The 17,773-nt window shown below is 31.5% G+C and overlaps 1 protein-coding gene across 1 annotated transcript; it reads right to left on the minus strand.

The window, feature by feature from the left end:
* Positions 1-2,826: 2,826 nt before the first annotated feature.
* Positions 2,827-5,175, minus strand: LOC140920104 (uncharacterized). Its single transcript, XM_073367423.1, has 5 exons — positions 5,014-5,175; positions 4,780-4,938; positions 4,521-4,700; positions 3,283-3,528; positions 2,827-3,207 (listed from the first exon to the last, which is right to left on the minus strand). Exons 1-5 carry the CDS (start codon positions 5,146-5,148, stop codon positions 2,827-2,829), a joined length of 1,101 nt encoding a protein of 366 aa, XP_073223524.1. The 5' UTR covers positions 5,149-5,175.
* Positions 5,176-17,773: the final 12,598 nt, after the last annotated feature.

Genomic DNA, 17,773 nt, shown 5'->3' on the forward strand with positions numbered 1-17,773 from the left:
TCATGGAAATCGAAGAAACAGACGATATTGACTCAGTCTTCTATGGAGTCTGAAATGATAGCATTAGCTACTGCTAGTGAAGAAGCAAGCTGGTTGAGATGCTTGCTAACAGAGATTCCTTTGGGGGAAAAGCTGCTACCAGCTGTGTTGATCCACTGCGATAGTACCGCGGCTATTGCAAAAGTTGAGAATCGTTATTACAACGGTAAGAGACGGCAAATACGTCGTAAGCACAACACAATTAGAGAATTACTTTCTATAGGAGCTGTTATTGTGGATCATGTACGCACTGATGAAAATTTAGCTGATCCTTTAATGAAAGGATTAGCTAGAGAGAAAGTCCAAAATACATCCAAAAGGATGGGACTATTGCCTATAGATCAATGAATCATTTATGATGGTAACCCGACCTAAAAGACTGGAGATCCCAAGAATTAGGTTCAATGGGTAATAACAAGTCATAGTGATATGAGATGAACATGCTATATTTATATGAGAAGCATGATTCTTGAAGCGATTAAAGAATTAGATAATAGAAACTCTTAATGAGATTTATACTCTATGTGGAGTGGAGTACTTAGCTACATGAGTACTCTTGATAGACTCACCTACGTGAATGTGGAAGTGGGGGTCGCTTCCTATGGAATTTCGAGGCAGAATTCCTAGAGCGTTCACTAGATTGGGATACACGTGCATGGCCCTAAATGCACGGGCTTTTGAGAATACACCTAATGAAAAGGTTGTGTGTGAGTTTGATGTCAGAGATAGAGTTCAAGACTACGAGTCACTCTTGTTGAATCTGAATCTTACTCGATATGCAAAGGTTCAAGTCAAAAGACACCTTTGTTTATGCACAATCTTATAGAAGCGTCTGACGCTATTCAAAAACCTATTTTTTAAATTCAAGTGGGGGATTGTTGGAAATGATGATGCATTTAATGAAAAGTTCATTGGAAATAATGATGGCATTTATGAGAATTAGTGTTGTTGTGAATTGAAAAAATTGAGAAGTCTCACATTGGAGGGATACCACACACTAGTAGGGTATATAAGGTGGAGGTAATGAACTTGGGATGGGCCCCAAGGGGCACCCCAATTTTCTGAAGGAGGGAGAATGCAAGCAATATTGACCATCACACACGCGCGCGCGTTGCCGCCCGGTTCTGTTCGGCCCGACCCGGTTTGGCTTTGGATTTGGCTTTGTCGTGTATTATTATTTTTTCTTGAAAATTAATTAATCATTTTTTAATTAACTGATTGCTTGCGTTCTATCTCTAATTGAAACGTTAATTACGTAACTGCCCTCCACCTAGTCGTATCTGATCCAGTCTTCCCTGAATTCGTGCGTCTGTTTTGCCTGGTCAAAACCCTAATCTTTGGTCTCACGTTTCCTTGCTGTCCGGTCAAAAGTCAGAGTCAATTTCCTGAGTTTGGGGCGCATGTTTTGGGGTCTTGGAGCGCACGTTTCTAAGAGCACTACTTGGAGCGCACGTTCTGGTGATCCATGGATTTCTCAGATCCAATTGCAAATTTCCTCTATAAATAGAGGGTTCTCTCCAGTTGGAAAATCACACCAAAAGCTCTCTGTATCTGAGGCTTTTCTCTCTTCTCCCCCTTCATACTGGTTCATCTCTTTCGAGTGGCCATTGTGCCATATTACGAGCGTTAGTCGTAAGACTGCCATATTGAGGGTGTAATTCTAGAACGGTTTTCTACAGTGTAGTAGAACTCCGATACAGAGTATCTGGGCTGTTTTATCCTGGGGACTTCGTGGTTGATAGTCTGCCTTGCACAATTTTTGGCAGTGCCTCGAAACATCTTAAAGAGAGTGACCTAGTACACGACTCAACCCAGTAATATTTTCGGTGGCATAAATTGTTTTCAAAGGTTTTCGAATTTCAAAAACAATAGTTTTGCTATTTCCCTTCCAGAAAATCCCTCGATTTTAGCTGCAGCTTCCTTTATGATATCATCACTCAATCCTTTAATCTCTATATTTTGTGGCTGTCCTTTCAATAAATTTTTAACAAAACCAGTTTTCCTGGATCCAGCTTTGGCAATGTACTTATCCAGATAGAGCTTTCAATAAATCTCTATACCGTACCGTTTCTGGGATAATAGTTTTATTCTTCTCAACAATCTCCTTCATGAATCTCAATACGTAGTACCCACAGTCGATGTTGTTTGTTTGACGAGGGCACTTTATTGGGATCCATGTAATGTTATTAGACTTTTGCTTCGACACTATAGCACCTCTTTGAGCTCGAAAAACTTTTAAGGCACTATCGAATGAATAAAATGTGATTATTATAGCATGAACAAACACATTATTTATATACATATATGTAAGAAATAAATGAATATTACTTACGTGTCGAGCATAGTCTTTATTTTGGAGTGATTGTTGTAATTGCCATGCACGGGATCCAAATAGTATATAACTTCAGAGAGCGCATTGATTGCAAATAGCACCCAATGTGCCCTACAACAACAAAAAATTGGTTAAGCAATTTTGTTTATACACAACTAATAAATTAAATTCTCATCAATTAAAAAAGATAAAATTACGTACCCTGAATTATATGGTGCCAAGAACAATTTATCATTTTTTATATTTCCTAAAAACATATCTACAATGTATTTCTTTACATTGTCTGGATCGAGTTTCCACATCGACATCTTATGCGGAGACAAGAATGAGTATTTATTTGACAATTGCCTCGTGCACACGACCTTCTCATACAAAAACCTTCAATGAAAATTTTAAACTAGATTAATTACCAATACATTTAATTAATTACCAATAAATGCAATTACAAATATTTTTTACCTTATGTACAAGCTCATTACAGTAGCACTGAGCTCCTTATGTTCGAGAAGTTCGTATATGTGCTCCTTTTCGAGATATTCAACATACTCATCTCCAAATATATCTTTATTCATGTGTACGATGCGCGAATCGTCGTTGCTGCCCATGTTCCTTTTTATTTGGATGTCAAGACACGCCCTGTATTTACCAAGGCGTGGCTGACTTTTATTAGGAGCAGCAGCAGCAGCGACCGATTTTCCCCGATCCAGATTTTTTGTTGCTGCAAGTTTGGCAGCTTTATTACCCTCCAGCCTTTGTAGTTTGGCAGCCCTATTAACCTCCAATTTTTGAGGTTTGCTGCCTTTTTTTGGCTGTAGGGGTGGTTTATTTATTTGGACCTACAAAAATGAGGTAAAATGTTAGTTTATTGAATCTGAAAAAATGAAAAACCTTAGGCAATAAATGTGACAAACCTTTTCGGGAGATGTAACTGATTTGTCCTTGGGAATCTTTTTTTGGAGGGCAACAAGGTGTGTGGGCCATGCCACGTAACTGCCAATAGCGTCGCTTAAGAACTTCATATCTCCATCGTTGTCCGGTATGGGCAACGGTGCAGTTGGTTCGAAAGCAACCGTAGGCGATACTTTGACATGGCCCGCGGGGATCGGAATATTGTGCAATACTTCTCCCGAAGTATTGTGCAATATTCCTTTTCCCACCTTCCGTTGAGTCGGCGAGGACAAGTATAGGACACATGTAGTGACACCCTACATCAATAGTTAAAACATAAGTACAGTTAATATATAAGTTTGTTTAATACATAAGTAATTACATAAGCAAGTAAGTAGTAAGTAATTAATTACCTCGGGAATACTCTTCAAACCGACGTTGCAACTCCCGGTTTCACTCTCCATTTGTATTTCAGGTTGGAGCTGAACCGGAAGTTGCTTGTCTTTATTCGTATTCACCAAGAGTGCCACTTGCTCCGATAAGATTCTGAGCTTCTCTAATACTTCCTCGTTGGAAGGTTTTTGGCGCTTCTCTTGAGGAAAAAAGCTTTTGGGAGTTACGCCAAATCCTTTCCCCCTCACTCGACCGGAATACTCAGGGACATTAAACACTTTCCCAAGAATGTCCCTGCACGTATCCTTGTTGCCCTCTTGAGTTTCAGAACTTTGTTCAATAGTTTCCTAAAATACATGTAACATTAAAAAGATAAGTTCAGTAGCATTTTTAAAATACAATATTAAAAAATATTAAAGTGATAATATACTTACACAAAGTTCTACTACTTTTTTGACATTTTCATTATCAACCACTCCGTCTTTGTTAACACGCGCTTCCTTCCATAAGATATGACGACCCAAGGGTTGATCGGCTTGGGTGTCTTTTCTCTATTCGTTAAAATCATAAACAAAATAATACAAATTAGTTACACACTATAGTTTATAATACAAATTACTTCATTATATAAAAGTGATGTTTAATTACTTACAAGTTGTTGATCAAGGCGTGCATATCCCATACGTGATTTCTTGTATGGGTGTTTTGGGTTGCTTGCCCGTTCGCGATTTGCCTTACTAATATTCTATATAAAAAAAAAATAGCAATTGTGTAAAAATTTAAAATACGCTACGAATATGAATAATAAAACACAAATGCTAATAAATTAATAACTTACGACAAACGCCGGGTCAGAACGTTTGGAAACAAATGCACTCCATTCATCCTTTGATATATAATGTTGATATATCTTTGGAGGTTCAGCATTTGTGTTTCCTTCTCTATCTTTTAGATAGAAATTTGAGAGATGGGATCTAAATCCACGATGGATCTTTCCAGCAACTCTCAAAACATAAGACTTTCGTCCCTCATCAAGAACAAAAGTCGTCTGCAATGAAAAGAATTATAAGTAAAGTATTTCAACGAAGAAAATTATAAATGACAAAAGAGTGGATCAAAAAGTTTACTTGAATGTCATTCCATATAATATCTTTGGCATCCTTCAACGCCTTATCTCTCCAATTGTCAATTGTAATTGGGACATTTTGACGAACAACAGCCCCAATATAGCTTACAAACATAGAGCTGTTGGGGTCAATTGGCTGACCACTCTCATTCCAGCCAACCTAATAAACTCATATAGTAAGTACATGCTATTAAAAAAAGATAAAAAAACACACAGCAAACAGAGTATAGTATACCTCAAATTTAATGCCATTACTCCTTGCTTTAATGACTTTTTGAATGATAGTTGGACCACGTTTGACTTCTTTTTCATAAGTCTTAGAGGTGCCAACTTCTTCAATTTGACATTCTAAATCTTTGTTTGTATCCATTTAACTACAACAAGTTCAACATGCAGTTTAGTATAACATCAACAAGCTCAACATGCATCATGCATTATTATAAACAAGCTCAACATGTATCAGTATATCTTAAACAAGCTCAACATGCATTTTAATGATTACAAAAAATTAATAATATCAATACCTGAATAATGGTTCGAAGAAAGATGAAATATGAAGAAAAGAGGGAATGCAGAAAGTTCACAGAAATATGGTTCACAGAAATACGGTATTGAAGAAATACGTAATGAGGGTTACGTATTTCAATGAAAATATATTGTGTGAAATGGGAGAGATGATCTTGGATGGAAATAAGGTTCGAAATGAAGGAGATGATCGTGGAAATAAGGTTCGTAATGGACGGGATGATAGGGTTTGCAAAAGAAGAGAAGAAAGATGAAGGTTGAGATGATAGTGAAGTTTACGTAATGAAGAGGAAACTGAAGCGGTAACCGTTATATATACGTAACCCTTTTACGGCGCTTTTTTATAAGCCTTTTACAGCGCTTGTTTAAAAAGCGCTCTAAAAGGCTTAGGCATTTTAGAGCGCTTGTTTGAAAAGCGCTCTAAAAGGCGTCCTTATTTATTTTTTTTTCCCAAATAAGCGTTGTAAAAGACCTCATTGTTTTATTATGTTATATATGAAACCCTTTTACAGCGCTTGTTCAAATAAGCGCGGTAAAAGGTCTCTTTATTTTATTTTTAAAACAGTATTTTACAGCGCTTATTTGGACAAGCGCTGTAATAGACCTTCTTGTTTTATTATGTTATATGAATGTTTTTTTTTAAAGCCTTTTACAACGCTTTTTTAAATGAGCGCTGTAAAAGGCCTTATTGTTTTTGTGTTTTGTTATGTTATTTTTTAAACAAGCTCAACATGCAAAACCCACATAGTAGTAACTAATCACCACCAAAATCTCTTCCTCTTCACCAAACTCTTCTCCTTTTATGCATCTTCTTCACAAACATCAAAGCTTACTCTTTCACAATTCAATCTCCACCTCAACACCCTTTTTATCTCTTTACATTCCCTTTCCTTCTTAAATTGAAACTTGGTATTCAAGTTCATTGCCATGTTGCGAAAAATGGGTTTGAGTCTGATGTTTTTGTTAACAATGTGTTTTTGGGGATTCCCATGATGCGTACAAGGTGTTTGAAGAAAATCCTGTTAGAGATAGTCATGTTAGGTGTCTGATGAATATTATTTTTAAAGCTTTTTATAAAACTTTTTCTAATAAGCGCTGTAAAATGTCTTTTTTACTTATTTTCAAAAGGGTCTTTTACATCGCTTTTTATAAAAAGCGCTGTAAAAGGCCTCAGTATGTTATTTTTGTGTTGGTTTTATTTGGGTTCAATTTTGGATGACTGTAACTCAGACATTTATTCCAATCGAATTGGCACTTAATTTACATTATATAAGTGACATTAGTAGCAAACTGTGAGATGTTATAACTAGGATATAAACCATTCAAATTATATAAGTGACTTAATTTGCTATTCTGCCATATTAGTATAAAACACTCAATTCAAATTACATGCATATTTATCACAATAATTCAGATTATATTCATATTTATCACAATAATTCAGATTATATTCATATTTATCACAATAATTCAGATTATATTCATATTTATCACAATAATTCAGATTATATTCATATTTATCACAATAATTCAGATTATATTCATATTTATCACAATAATTCAGATTATATTCATATTTATCACAATAATTCAGATTATATTCATATTTATCACAATAATTCAGATTATATTCATATTTATCACAATAATTCAGATTACATGCATATTTATCACAATAATTCAGATTACATGCATATTTATCACAATAATTCAGATTACATGCATATTTATCACAATAATTCAGATTACATGCATATTTATCACAATAATTCAGATTACATGCATATTTATCACAATAATTCAGATTACATGCATATTTATCACAATAATTCAGATTACATGCATATTTATCACAATAATTCAGATTACATGCATATTTATCACAATAATTCAGATTACATGCATATTTATCACAATAATTCAGATTACATGCATATTTATCACAATAATTCAGATTACATGCATATTTATCACAATAATTCAGATTACATGCATATTTATCACAATAATTCAGATTACATGCATATTTATCACAATAATTCAGATTACATGCATATTTATCACAATAATTCAGATTACATGCATATTTATCACAATAATTCAGATTACATGCATATTTATCACAATAATTCAGATTACATGCATATTTATCACAATAATTCAGATTACATGCATATTTATCACAATAATTCAGATTACATGCATATTTATCACAATAATTCAGATTACATGCATATTTATCACAATAATTCAGATTACATGCATATTTATCACAATAATTCAGATTACATGCATATTTATCACAATAATTCAGATTACATGCATATTTATCACAATAATTCAGATTACATGCATATTTATCACAATAATTCAGATTACATGCATATTTATCACAATAATTCAGATTACATGCATATTTATCACAATAATTCAGATTACATGCATATTTATCACAATAATTCAGATTACATGCATATTTATCACAATAATTCAGATTACATGCATATTTATCACAATAATTCAGATTACATGCATATTTATCACAATAATTCAGATTACATGCATATTTATCACAATAATTCAGATTACATGCATATTTATCACAATAATTCAGATTACATGCATATTTATCACAATAATTCAGATTACATGCATATTTATCACAATAATTCAGATTACATGCATATTTATCACAATAATTCAGATTACATGCATATTTATCACAATAATTCAGATTACATGCATATTTATCACAATAATTCAGATTACATGCATATTTATCACAATAATTCAGATTACATGCATATTTATCACAATAATTCAGATTACATGCATATTTATCACAATAATTCAGATTACATGCATATTTATCACAATAATTCAGATTACATGCATATTTATCACAATAATTCAGATTACATGCATATTTATCACAATAATTCAGATTACATGCATATTTATCACAATAATTCAGATTACATGCATATTTATCACAATAATTCAGATTACATGCATATTTATCACAATAATTCAGATTACATGCATATTTATCACAATAATTCAGATTACATGCATATTTATCACAATAATTCAGATTACATGCATATTTATCACAATAATTCAGATTACATGCATATTTATCACAATAATTCAGATTACATGCATATTTATCACAATAATTCAGATTACATGCATATTTATCACAATAATTCAGATTACATGCATATTTATCACAATAATTCAGATTACATGCATATTTATCACAATAATTCAGATTACATGCATATTTATCACAATAATTCAGATTACATGCATATTTATCACAATAATTCAGATTACATGCATATTTATCACAATAATTCAGATTACATGCATATTTATCACAATAATTCAGATTACATGCATATTTATCACAATAATTCAGATTACATGCATATTTATCACAATAATTCAGATTACATGCATATTTATCACAATAATTCAGATTACATGCATATTTATCACAATAATTCAGATTACATGCATATTTATCACAATAATTCAGATTACATGCATATTTATCACAATAATTCAGATTACATGCATATTTATCACAATAATTCAGATTACATGCATATTTATCACAATAATTCAGATTACATGCATATTTATCACAATAATTCAGATTACATGCATATTTATCACAATAATTCAGATTACATGCATATTTATCACAATAATTCAGATTACATGCATATTTATCACAATAATTCAGATTACATGCATATTTATCACAATAATTCAGATTACATGCATATTTATCACAATAATTCAGATTACATGCATATTTATCACAATAATTCAGATTACATGCATATTTATCACAATAATTCAGATTACATGCATATTTATCACAATAATTCAGATTACATGCATATTTATCACAATAATTCAGATTACATGCATATTTATCACAATAATTCAGATTACATGCATATTTATCACAATAATTCAGATTACATGCATATTTATCACAATAATTCAGATTACATGCATATTTATCACAATAATTCAGATTACATGCATATTTATCACAATAATTCAGATTACATGCATATTTATCACAATAATTCAGATTACATGCATATTTATCACAATAATTCAGATTACATGCATATTTATCACAATAATTCAGATTACATGCATATTTATCACAATAATTCAGATTACATGCATATTTATCACAATAATTCAGATTACATGCATATTTATCACAATAATTCAGATTACATGCATATTTATCACAATAATTCAGATTACATGCATATTTATCACAATAATTCAGATTACATGCATATTTATCACAATAATTCAGATTACATGCATATTTATCACAATAATTCAGATTACATGCATATTTATCACAATAATTCAGATTACATGCATATTTATCACAATAATTCAGATTACATGCATATTTATCACAATAATTCAGATTACATGCATATTTATCACAATAATTCAGATTACATGCATATTTATCACAATAATTCAGATTACATGCATATTTATCACAATAATTCAGATTACATGCATATTTATCACAATAATTCAGATTACATGCATATTTATCACAATAATTCAGATTACATGCATATTTATCACAATAATTCAGATTACATGCATATTTATCACAATAATTCAGATTACATGCATATTTATCACAATAATTCAGATTATAACAATTTCAAAACAGAATAGATCATGTGGTATGAATTTTTAATTTGATAAAAAAAAATTTAAAAATACCTGAGACAACGTAGATGGCCGCACAGTACGTAGAGGATATGAGGGTTCCCGGAGTAGAGGTGATGAAAGATGTAGAGGATATGAGGGTTCCCAACATATATAATTATTTGAAAGATGTATTTTACAGCGCTTGTACTAAAAGCGTTGTAATATGTAGTTAAATTCAATGAAAGCGCATGCATTTTACAGCGCTTTTCAAAAAAGCGCTGTAATAGGTGGTTCAATTATTTTAAAGTGCATGTATTTTACAACGCTTGTGTAAAAAGCGCTGTAAAATAATACGCGAAAGCGCTTCATGTTACAGCGCTTTTTTGAAAAGCGTTGTAAAAGCCTTATAACATTATGCGCAAACGTCATATGACCCTACAACAGCGCTTGTCAAAAAAGCGCTGTAAAAGGCTCCGTTATTTTTAAAATATATTAACAACAACGCTTGTGTTTAGCAAGCGCTGTAAAAGGGGCGCTGTTAAATGTCATTTTTGGCGTAGTGTCTTCTTCGGGCAAGGGAAATTCCAGGACCTCATCAATACGGTCTACCATAGCTGAATCGAGATCACCAGGACGATTTGTGGCAAGGGCAAGGACTATGTCTTTGGATTGATCCTCGGTTTGAAAGAGGAGGGCATTCAGTGAACTTCGTTGTGCTTCACTCATGTAAGTCTTGTTCCGCCTGTAAAAATCATCCCATGCAATCAATTCGCTTGGACAATATTCAGTGCAAAGATTGTTGATTTCGTATCATGCTTGCATATTAATATTGTGCAACTTTTTCTTCCTCTTTGTAACTTTGTTTTTAATAAAGATATGATTATGCTGAGGAGTCATGAGCTGCATCTAGTAGATCCTAACTATCTTGTGTTGCCACAAGCAAAGAGAATGCTAGTAAATGAAAAATCATGAAATAAGCGTTACTTTACTCGCACAGAAATGCATCAGCTTCATCAATGAAAAGCAATAAACCCCTTTTTGACTTATTGGCCCAATGAAACAACTGGTGTATCTTTGTCACAGCCTATGATCCGAGCGGAGCAACATCTCCCCCAGTCATCAATGCATAATCCAATCCCTGCATTAATTTGATACAAAAATCAGACAAAATAAACAATACTACATTTGTCCCAAAATATAGGTCCCATTTGAAAAAACAAATTGTCTCTCAATATAAGCCCTTTACCAAACTACTAAATGCATTATTTTTTTTTTTTAAATATCCCTAATCAATTTGCTACCTTTTGGTGTCAGTGTTTAACTACAACAATTGAAGGACAATTTTAGAATACTAACACACTATCTAATTTACTACATATGTGTGAAATTGTCAAACTGTTCTTATAGTAAGAGACAAAAGAAGTATATCTAAAGCAAAGAATCCACTTATATATTGCTATAATAATCCACATGAAAATTCCTTTTAAAAACAATTTTCCACAGATGTATAAATTAGAGATGATTGTTTTCTTCTAAGATTGTTAATGTAAACCATTTGCACATTGCATACTATGGATGAGTTATTGAAATAAAAAGTTTGATAAGTGGCCGGAGGCTTTAAATGTATTGATTAGAGTTGAAGTTGCTAAATATATGAAATAATAGTACTTGAGTGTGTAAGTTAAATGGTTTGTTTTATATTACATATTGGTGAAACAAAATAGAATGAAAACAAGACATGAAAGAAATAGTGTACTTTGAAATGTGTCACATAGTAATTTTTATGAGTTAACAAATTTTAGAATATTATATAAATATATTTTAATATATTATAATAGATAATAGATAATAGATAAGAGTATTCATTGAAATGTTAATGGGAGAAATTTTCTCTCTTTTGTTGGGATTAGAGCAAGGTCGGCCCAAGGCCTAAAGCGAAACTATTAGACGGAGTTTTTTTAAATTTTAATAAATAAATTATTAATATTTTATTTAACAACTATAAAATTTTTTTTAACATAATTAATGATATTTTCAAATTTATTTTCTTTATATTTTTTAAAAATAAACTAAGACATTTCGACTATTATACGACAACATGAAGGTCTCATGTAAAATTTTACATCTTTTAGTTGAAGAAGAAAATAGTGTGTATACTTGTATCACTCCAATAACTCGTATTAGCAATATGTTCAATACTTTTCTCATGATTTATCAATTTATAACTAATATTTCTCATGTGAGCAATGTGTTTACTTTTTGTTTTATGATTTCTCAATTTATAACTTATATTTCTCTGTTTATTAGCCAATTTACTTGTATTGAGAGTATTAAATAATTTGCAACAAAAACAAAATATTTTATTTAATTTATATAAAATTTTATCGGTTTTAATTTTAAGAATATAACAATCTGAAACATTTTTATTAAATAAAAAAATATTTGAAAAATTAATTTTTTTTTCAAGGAACATAAAACGTTGACGAAATGGACTTTTTCTTGTTTTTTTTTTTGTATGCTCAATTAATTTGATTAGAGCACATCTACTGTGCTACGACTTATTAAATTTTATATTGATATTGCTTTTTTTTGTTTGAAAAAGTATTTTGACTTTACAACTGAATTAGAAATACAAAGTTAAAATGTAAATTGGACTATATATATTAACAAACATGTATAACAACTTAAATTTTAATTAAGAAAAAAAAGAAAATAATAATAATAAAGATAGTGATATTTAAATAAAAGTTAAAAGTATTTTATTAAAATCAAAAAATAATTAAACAAAGAAGAAAGATCAATTTCAAATTTTTTTAATTAATTTATTTATACAAATGTGCGTCTACAACCATACTTATTTAAACTAAACAATCGTGAACCTCAGAAATATATATAGGTGAAGATTCAATCTCACACTGTCTTTAATATCAGTCGTGCTGTAAAGGTGTTGGTTCTACGATGTACAGACAAATGTTTCTTGTCTATCAAATTATAATTATCGCAAGAAATGTGTTGAAAAGGATAAAAATTTATTGGAGACTATAATAATAAAGTAAATGTAATGGTTGTTACTAACATTAGTTCACCTTATTATATTTATAATTTTGTTAAGCTTTTATTTATTTATTTATTACCATCATTAGTATTATTATTATAATAATTTTTTTTTTAATAATCTCTCTACAATAAAATTAATTAATTTGGTTATGTTTATTATGTTGTAAGAACATATTTATTATTATTATTATTCTACAAAGACATCGTGAATTTTATTTTGAATTTCATAATATTCTCTCAACAATAAATGTTTCTTTACTTTTATTGTATACATGTATCTTTCAATAATATGTTTATTATTTTAAAATATTAAAGGAATATTATGTATTTTTAAAATATCAAACAAAATAGTATTTTAAAATATTAATTTTAACTAATTTCTTATTTATAATTATTTGCTTTGTACAAAGTATTTATATTAAATTATAATTAATATATTATAATAATTATTATTTTTATTTAGAATATATTAAAAATATAAAATTTAACTACTTAGTTAAAGTCAAACACTTCTTTTATGTAAGAGTTTTAAACTCTAACAAAACTTTTAGCAACTCATTTAAAAAAAATGTGACAATTGAAGTGTGAAAATATTATAGTCAATTGATTTAATATTAAATTTTAAAAAATTTATATGTTTTAATTTTAAAAATATTAAAATATAAGACTTTATTAAGTAAATTTTGTTTGAGGTTGGTTGCTTTAATAGTCCCACCTTCGGGCCGACACTGCTCTCACAAAGTACCAAGTCGTTGGACCATGGATTAAATGCGTTAAAGAAGAAGAGATCATTTAAGAGAAATTTAAGGGAGATTATTTACTTTAAAATCATAGGGAGTGTGTATAAAATTAAGTAAATCAGTGTAATTTTCTCATGAAAATATTATTTTTAATTAATTTTTTAGTAATAAACATTTGTTCGATCTACGGTTTTTATTAAATTTATAATTAGTATATTACAATTATTCTAATTTTTATCTAAATTTATAATTAGTATATTACAATTATTCTAATTTTTATCTAGAAAATATAAAAATATTAACTTTAACTAATTAATAAATGACAAAGATTTATATTATGTATGAATCATATGTTCCAACGAACGTTAAAAATTGAAAATAATGGTTGATGAGTGTTATTTGTGGTTGTGTGGAAAATAAATTTGTTGGGTTTGAAGTGTAGATTTGAGGAAAATGAATTTAATGCTTTTATGGGTGAAAGTTTGGAGTTGGGTTTTTGGTGAAATTGATGAGTGTTTTCATGGAAAAGGAAATTGATTCATCTATGTGTGTTGTTGAGGAAAATAAATTTGATGTGTTTGAGTTGTGGTTTGTGAAAATTAGTTTGGCATGTGTTATGTTTGAGTTTTGTGGAAATTTGTGGTGATTGATGATTGAACTTGATGTGGATTTTGTGGTTTTTGAATTGATCAAATTTAATGTAAATTGTGGATTAAATTTGATGTGTGTGGTGTAAAATAAATGTTTGAGTATGCTCTCTGTGGAATTTGAAAATCGTTAGAGTTAAATGAGTATTAAAAATGGGGAATCTTTTAATATCTGCATTTACTTAATGATTGTCGTGGATAGAGTCAGAGTATGTTCATGCATTTCATAGTACATGGCGACCAGATGGGCCATGGTGATAGTGGTGATCAGATGGGCCACGAGATGATTCCATGTGATTTGTTGGTTCATCTTATCCTTGCGGGGATTGTCGCGTCGTGTAAGGTCTGCGATAGACTGCACATTTTTGGTAAATCGTGCAGACCCGTGATAGGTGGCACCTCGGTAAATAGTACTTCGGCCTGTGATAGTAATGATTGTCGTGGATAGAGTCAGAGTATGCTCATGCATTTCATAGTACATGGCGACCGGATGGGCCATGGTGATAGTGGTGACCGGATGGGCCATGGTGATTTGGTTGTTCATCTTATCCATGCGGAGATTGACGCGTCGTGTAAGGTCTGCGATAGACTACACATTTTTGGTAAGTCGTGCTGACCCGTGATATGTGGCACCTCAGTAAATAGTACTTCGGCTTGTGATAGGCGGTACATTTACGATTTACGTTTTTAGTAAATCGTGCTGACCCGTGATAAGTAGCACCTCAGTAATTTAGTACTTCGGCCTGTGATAGGCGGTACAATTATGATTTACGGTCCTCTGAGGATGGTTTTGGTTTGGAATTCCGAGTCCATGCATTTTGTCATATATGCATTGCATTAGGGTGCTTGGCACACAAGTCACGTTTGATTCAAGATTATGATTGAGTGTTTGAACTCAAGTGGTTGTGCTATAATTGCTAAGTGTGAATGTTTAGGATTTGTGTGTAAGTGTGATTGATTGCAAAACCTTTTCAAAACTCAAGTTTTCATGGTGATTGTGCTATAATTGCTAAGTGTGAATGTTTTGGATTTGTGTGTAAGTGTGATTGATAGTAAAATCTTTCCGAAACTCAAGTTGTCATGCTGATTGTGCTATAATTGCTAAGTGTGATTGTTTGGGTTTGTGTGTAAGTGTTGATTGATTTCGAAACCCTTTTAAAAGCTGAATTTTGTTGTTTTCTAATGTGTATTCGACTACAGACATCCTATTTTTGCTACTGACTTATGTGTAGTCGAATACAGAAGGTTGTATTCGAATATAGACATGTTTTTGCTGCTGACTTCTGAAACAACATTGTATTCGAATACAGAGATGCTGTATTTGAATACGACAGTGCAGTTTTGTTTAAAACTTCATTTTTCAACTTTATTTATGCATGTTTGGCATATGGAAACCCTTTTAAGGTGCATGCTAAGTTGAAAAGTTATTTTGTGCATTTAAAACTTAAATGTTGTGTGTTAATTTCGGTTGGTGATCATTACAACTATTATGGAAATATGATCTTTGCCCTCAGATGAGAATCATGATCTTCCCAACGGTTAGTACCATGTGGATGGGAACGTAGTTGGACACACCTAACTGGAGCTGTGTCAGGAGGATCTTGTGGGGCGCGTGAAGATCACCTGAGATGTATTGTTTTTTGTAGAATGATCAGATTAGGTTGATGTATAGTCTTTCTTATTTGGGTTGTGTTTATTTTAATTTGGAAGACTGTACCTATACCAATATTGTCAGCTTGACATTTTACTTTGATGGGTTCTATGTACCACTCTTTGATGTGATGTGGGGAGTTAAAATTCTTGGCGCAGTGCTTTTGTACAAGTGTCTGTCGAGAATACCTCAAGGGTATGAGCTATGTCTGATAAGCCTCATAGTCCCGGTGTATTTTGATGGTTGACTACTTTGGATTTTTATTTCAAAAACTATTTCGCTGCTTGTAAATTTTGTTGACTTTTGTCGTTGTGTTACGACTTAAATATTTATCCAAAAGTATTTCTTTCTTTATTTCTTTGTTTTTATGAAATTGTTTTCAAAAAAAAAAATACACTTGCGCTGTTAAAATCGGGGTGTTACAATCGTGGTCTCAGAGCTTTTGGTTTGGATTTCTTTGGGGCTGTGGAGCTTTTGGTTATAGATTGTAGGTCAACCTGTAGGTTGGGAGTCGTTATCTGATCATGCGTCAGGGTAATTTGTTCGAGTTGTTGGGTTCGATGTAGTTTCATTGTGTTGGTGTAGTTGGAAGTTAGTTTTGGAATTTTTCAAAGTGGTGTTAAGATTTCTTCTTGATGTTGGTTTTGAGGAAACAATGCCTCCAAGAAGGAACGACGCTGCAAAAGTCAACGTCAATAGGAATGATCAAATGGTTGAAGCAATGAATAACGCTTCTGTTGATGCACAAATAGCTCCGAGGACTCTGCGAGATCTGGAGAAGAGGGGAAGAGAGATCCATGATGTTGTGTCAAGGGGATTGGAATATTCTTGTCTTTGCCATCCTCCAAAGTTCAAGGGTGATGAGAACTCAGAAAAAGCTGATAAGTAGATTCAAGAAGTGTAAAAGATCTTCGAAATGACGAATTGTCAGGTAAGGTTGAAGCGAATCACGACGGCATGGGATTTATGAAGTGGTTCCAAGGACACATAGGCTATGTTGTTGATGGTAACTCGAAGATGATGGTATGGATGGATTAAAGTTAGACTAATATGCGATTTCAAGTAAAGTTCTAAGTAGAGGACTTTTGTTAAGAAAAGTATTAGATGTTTTCCCTAGTAGATCTCAGGATGAGACTGGATGAAGTTTGATAATGTCAAACAGATGTGAATATCATGGAATTGTTGAGAAGTCAAGGTTTCCTTTTGGAATAGCATTTTGGTGCTTAGGTGTATAGGAAGAGGCTTGTATTGAAGTTAAGGGGCACTGCACATTAGGGGTGAATACTACCTTGGTTAGATAAAGTACACTTTGAGGAATAGTCGATACCTTGAGGGGTAAGGTCGAACATGCGAGTTAAACTAGATTCACGATTTGGATTATTAAGTATGAATCTCATGACGATTATAGGAGTGAGGATATATATATTTCTTCAATAAGTAACAAATATCTGTGTGGATTAGGAGATGGTAAGTATGGATAATGATATTGGATGAAAAGTGTGACTTTTGAGTGATGTTCGGAAAAACATAAGGATTTAAGATTTGATGTATTAAACTATGTGTTACTATTAAGTGGAATTGAAAGTACAGAGTACGAGAATACTTAGAGTTTGTAGCAAATGTAAGCTTTAAGAGTCTATTAAAGGATGGAAATTACTA

Source organism: Cicer arietinum, chromosome 4, assembly GCF_000331145.2.
Source record: "Cicer arietinum cultivar CDC Frontier isolate Library 1 chromosome 4, Cicar.CDCFrontier_v2.0, whole genome shotgun sequence".
Lineage (NCBI taxonomy): Eukaryota > Viridiplantae > Streptophyta > Magnoliopsida > Fabales > Fabaceae > Cicer > Cicer arietinum.

What these genes read in the sequence shown, in the direction of transcription:
- LOC140920104 (XM_073367423.1), bottom strand. Translation starts at nt 5,148, where the DNA reads ATGGATACAAACAAAGATTTAGAATGTCAAATTGAAGAAGTTGGCACC. An exon ending in AGGATGAATGGAGTGCATTT is followed by an intron (nt 3,529 to 4,520) that starts GTTTCCAAACGT and finishes ACTCAACGGAAG; the next exon opens with GTGGGAAAAGGAATATTGCA. An exon ending in CAGTTACATCTCCCGAAAAG is followed by an intron (nt 3,208 to 3,282) that starts GTTTGTCACATT and finishes TCATTTTTGTAG; the next exon opens with GTCCAAATAAATAAACCACC.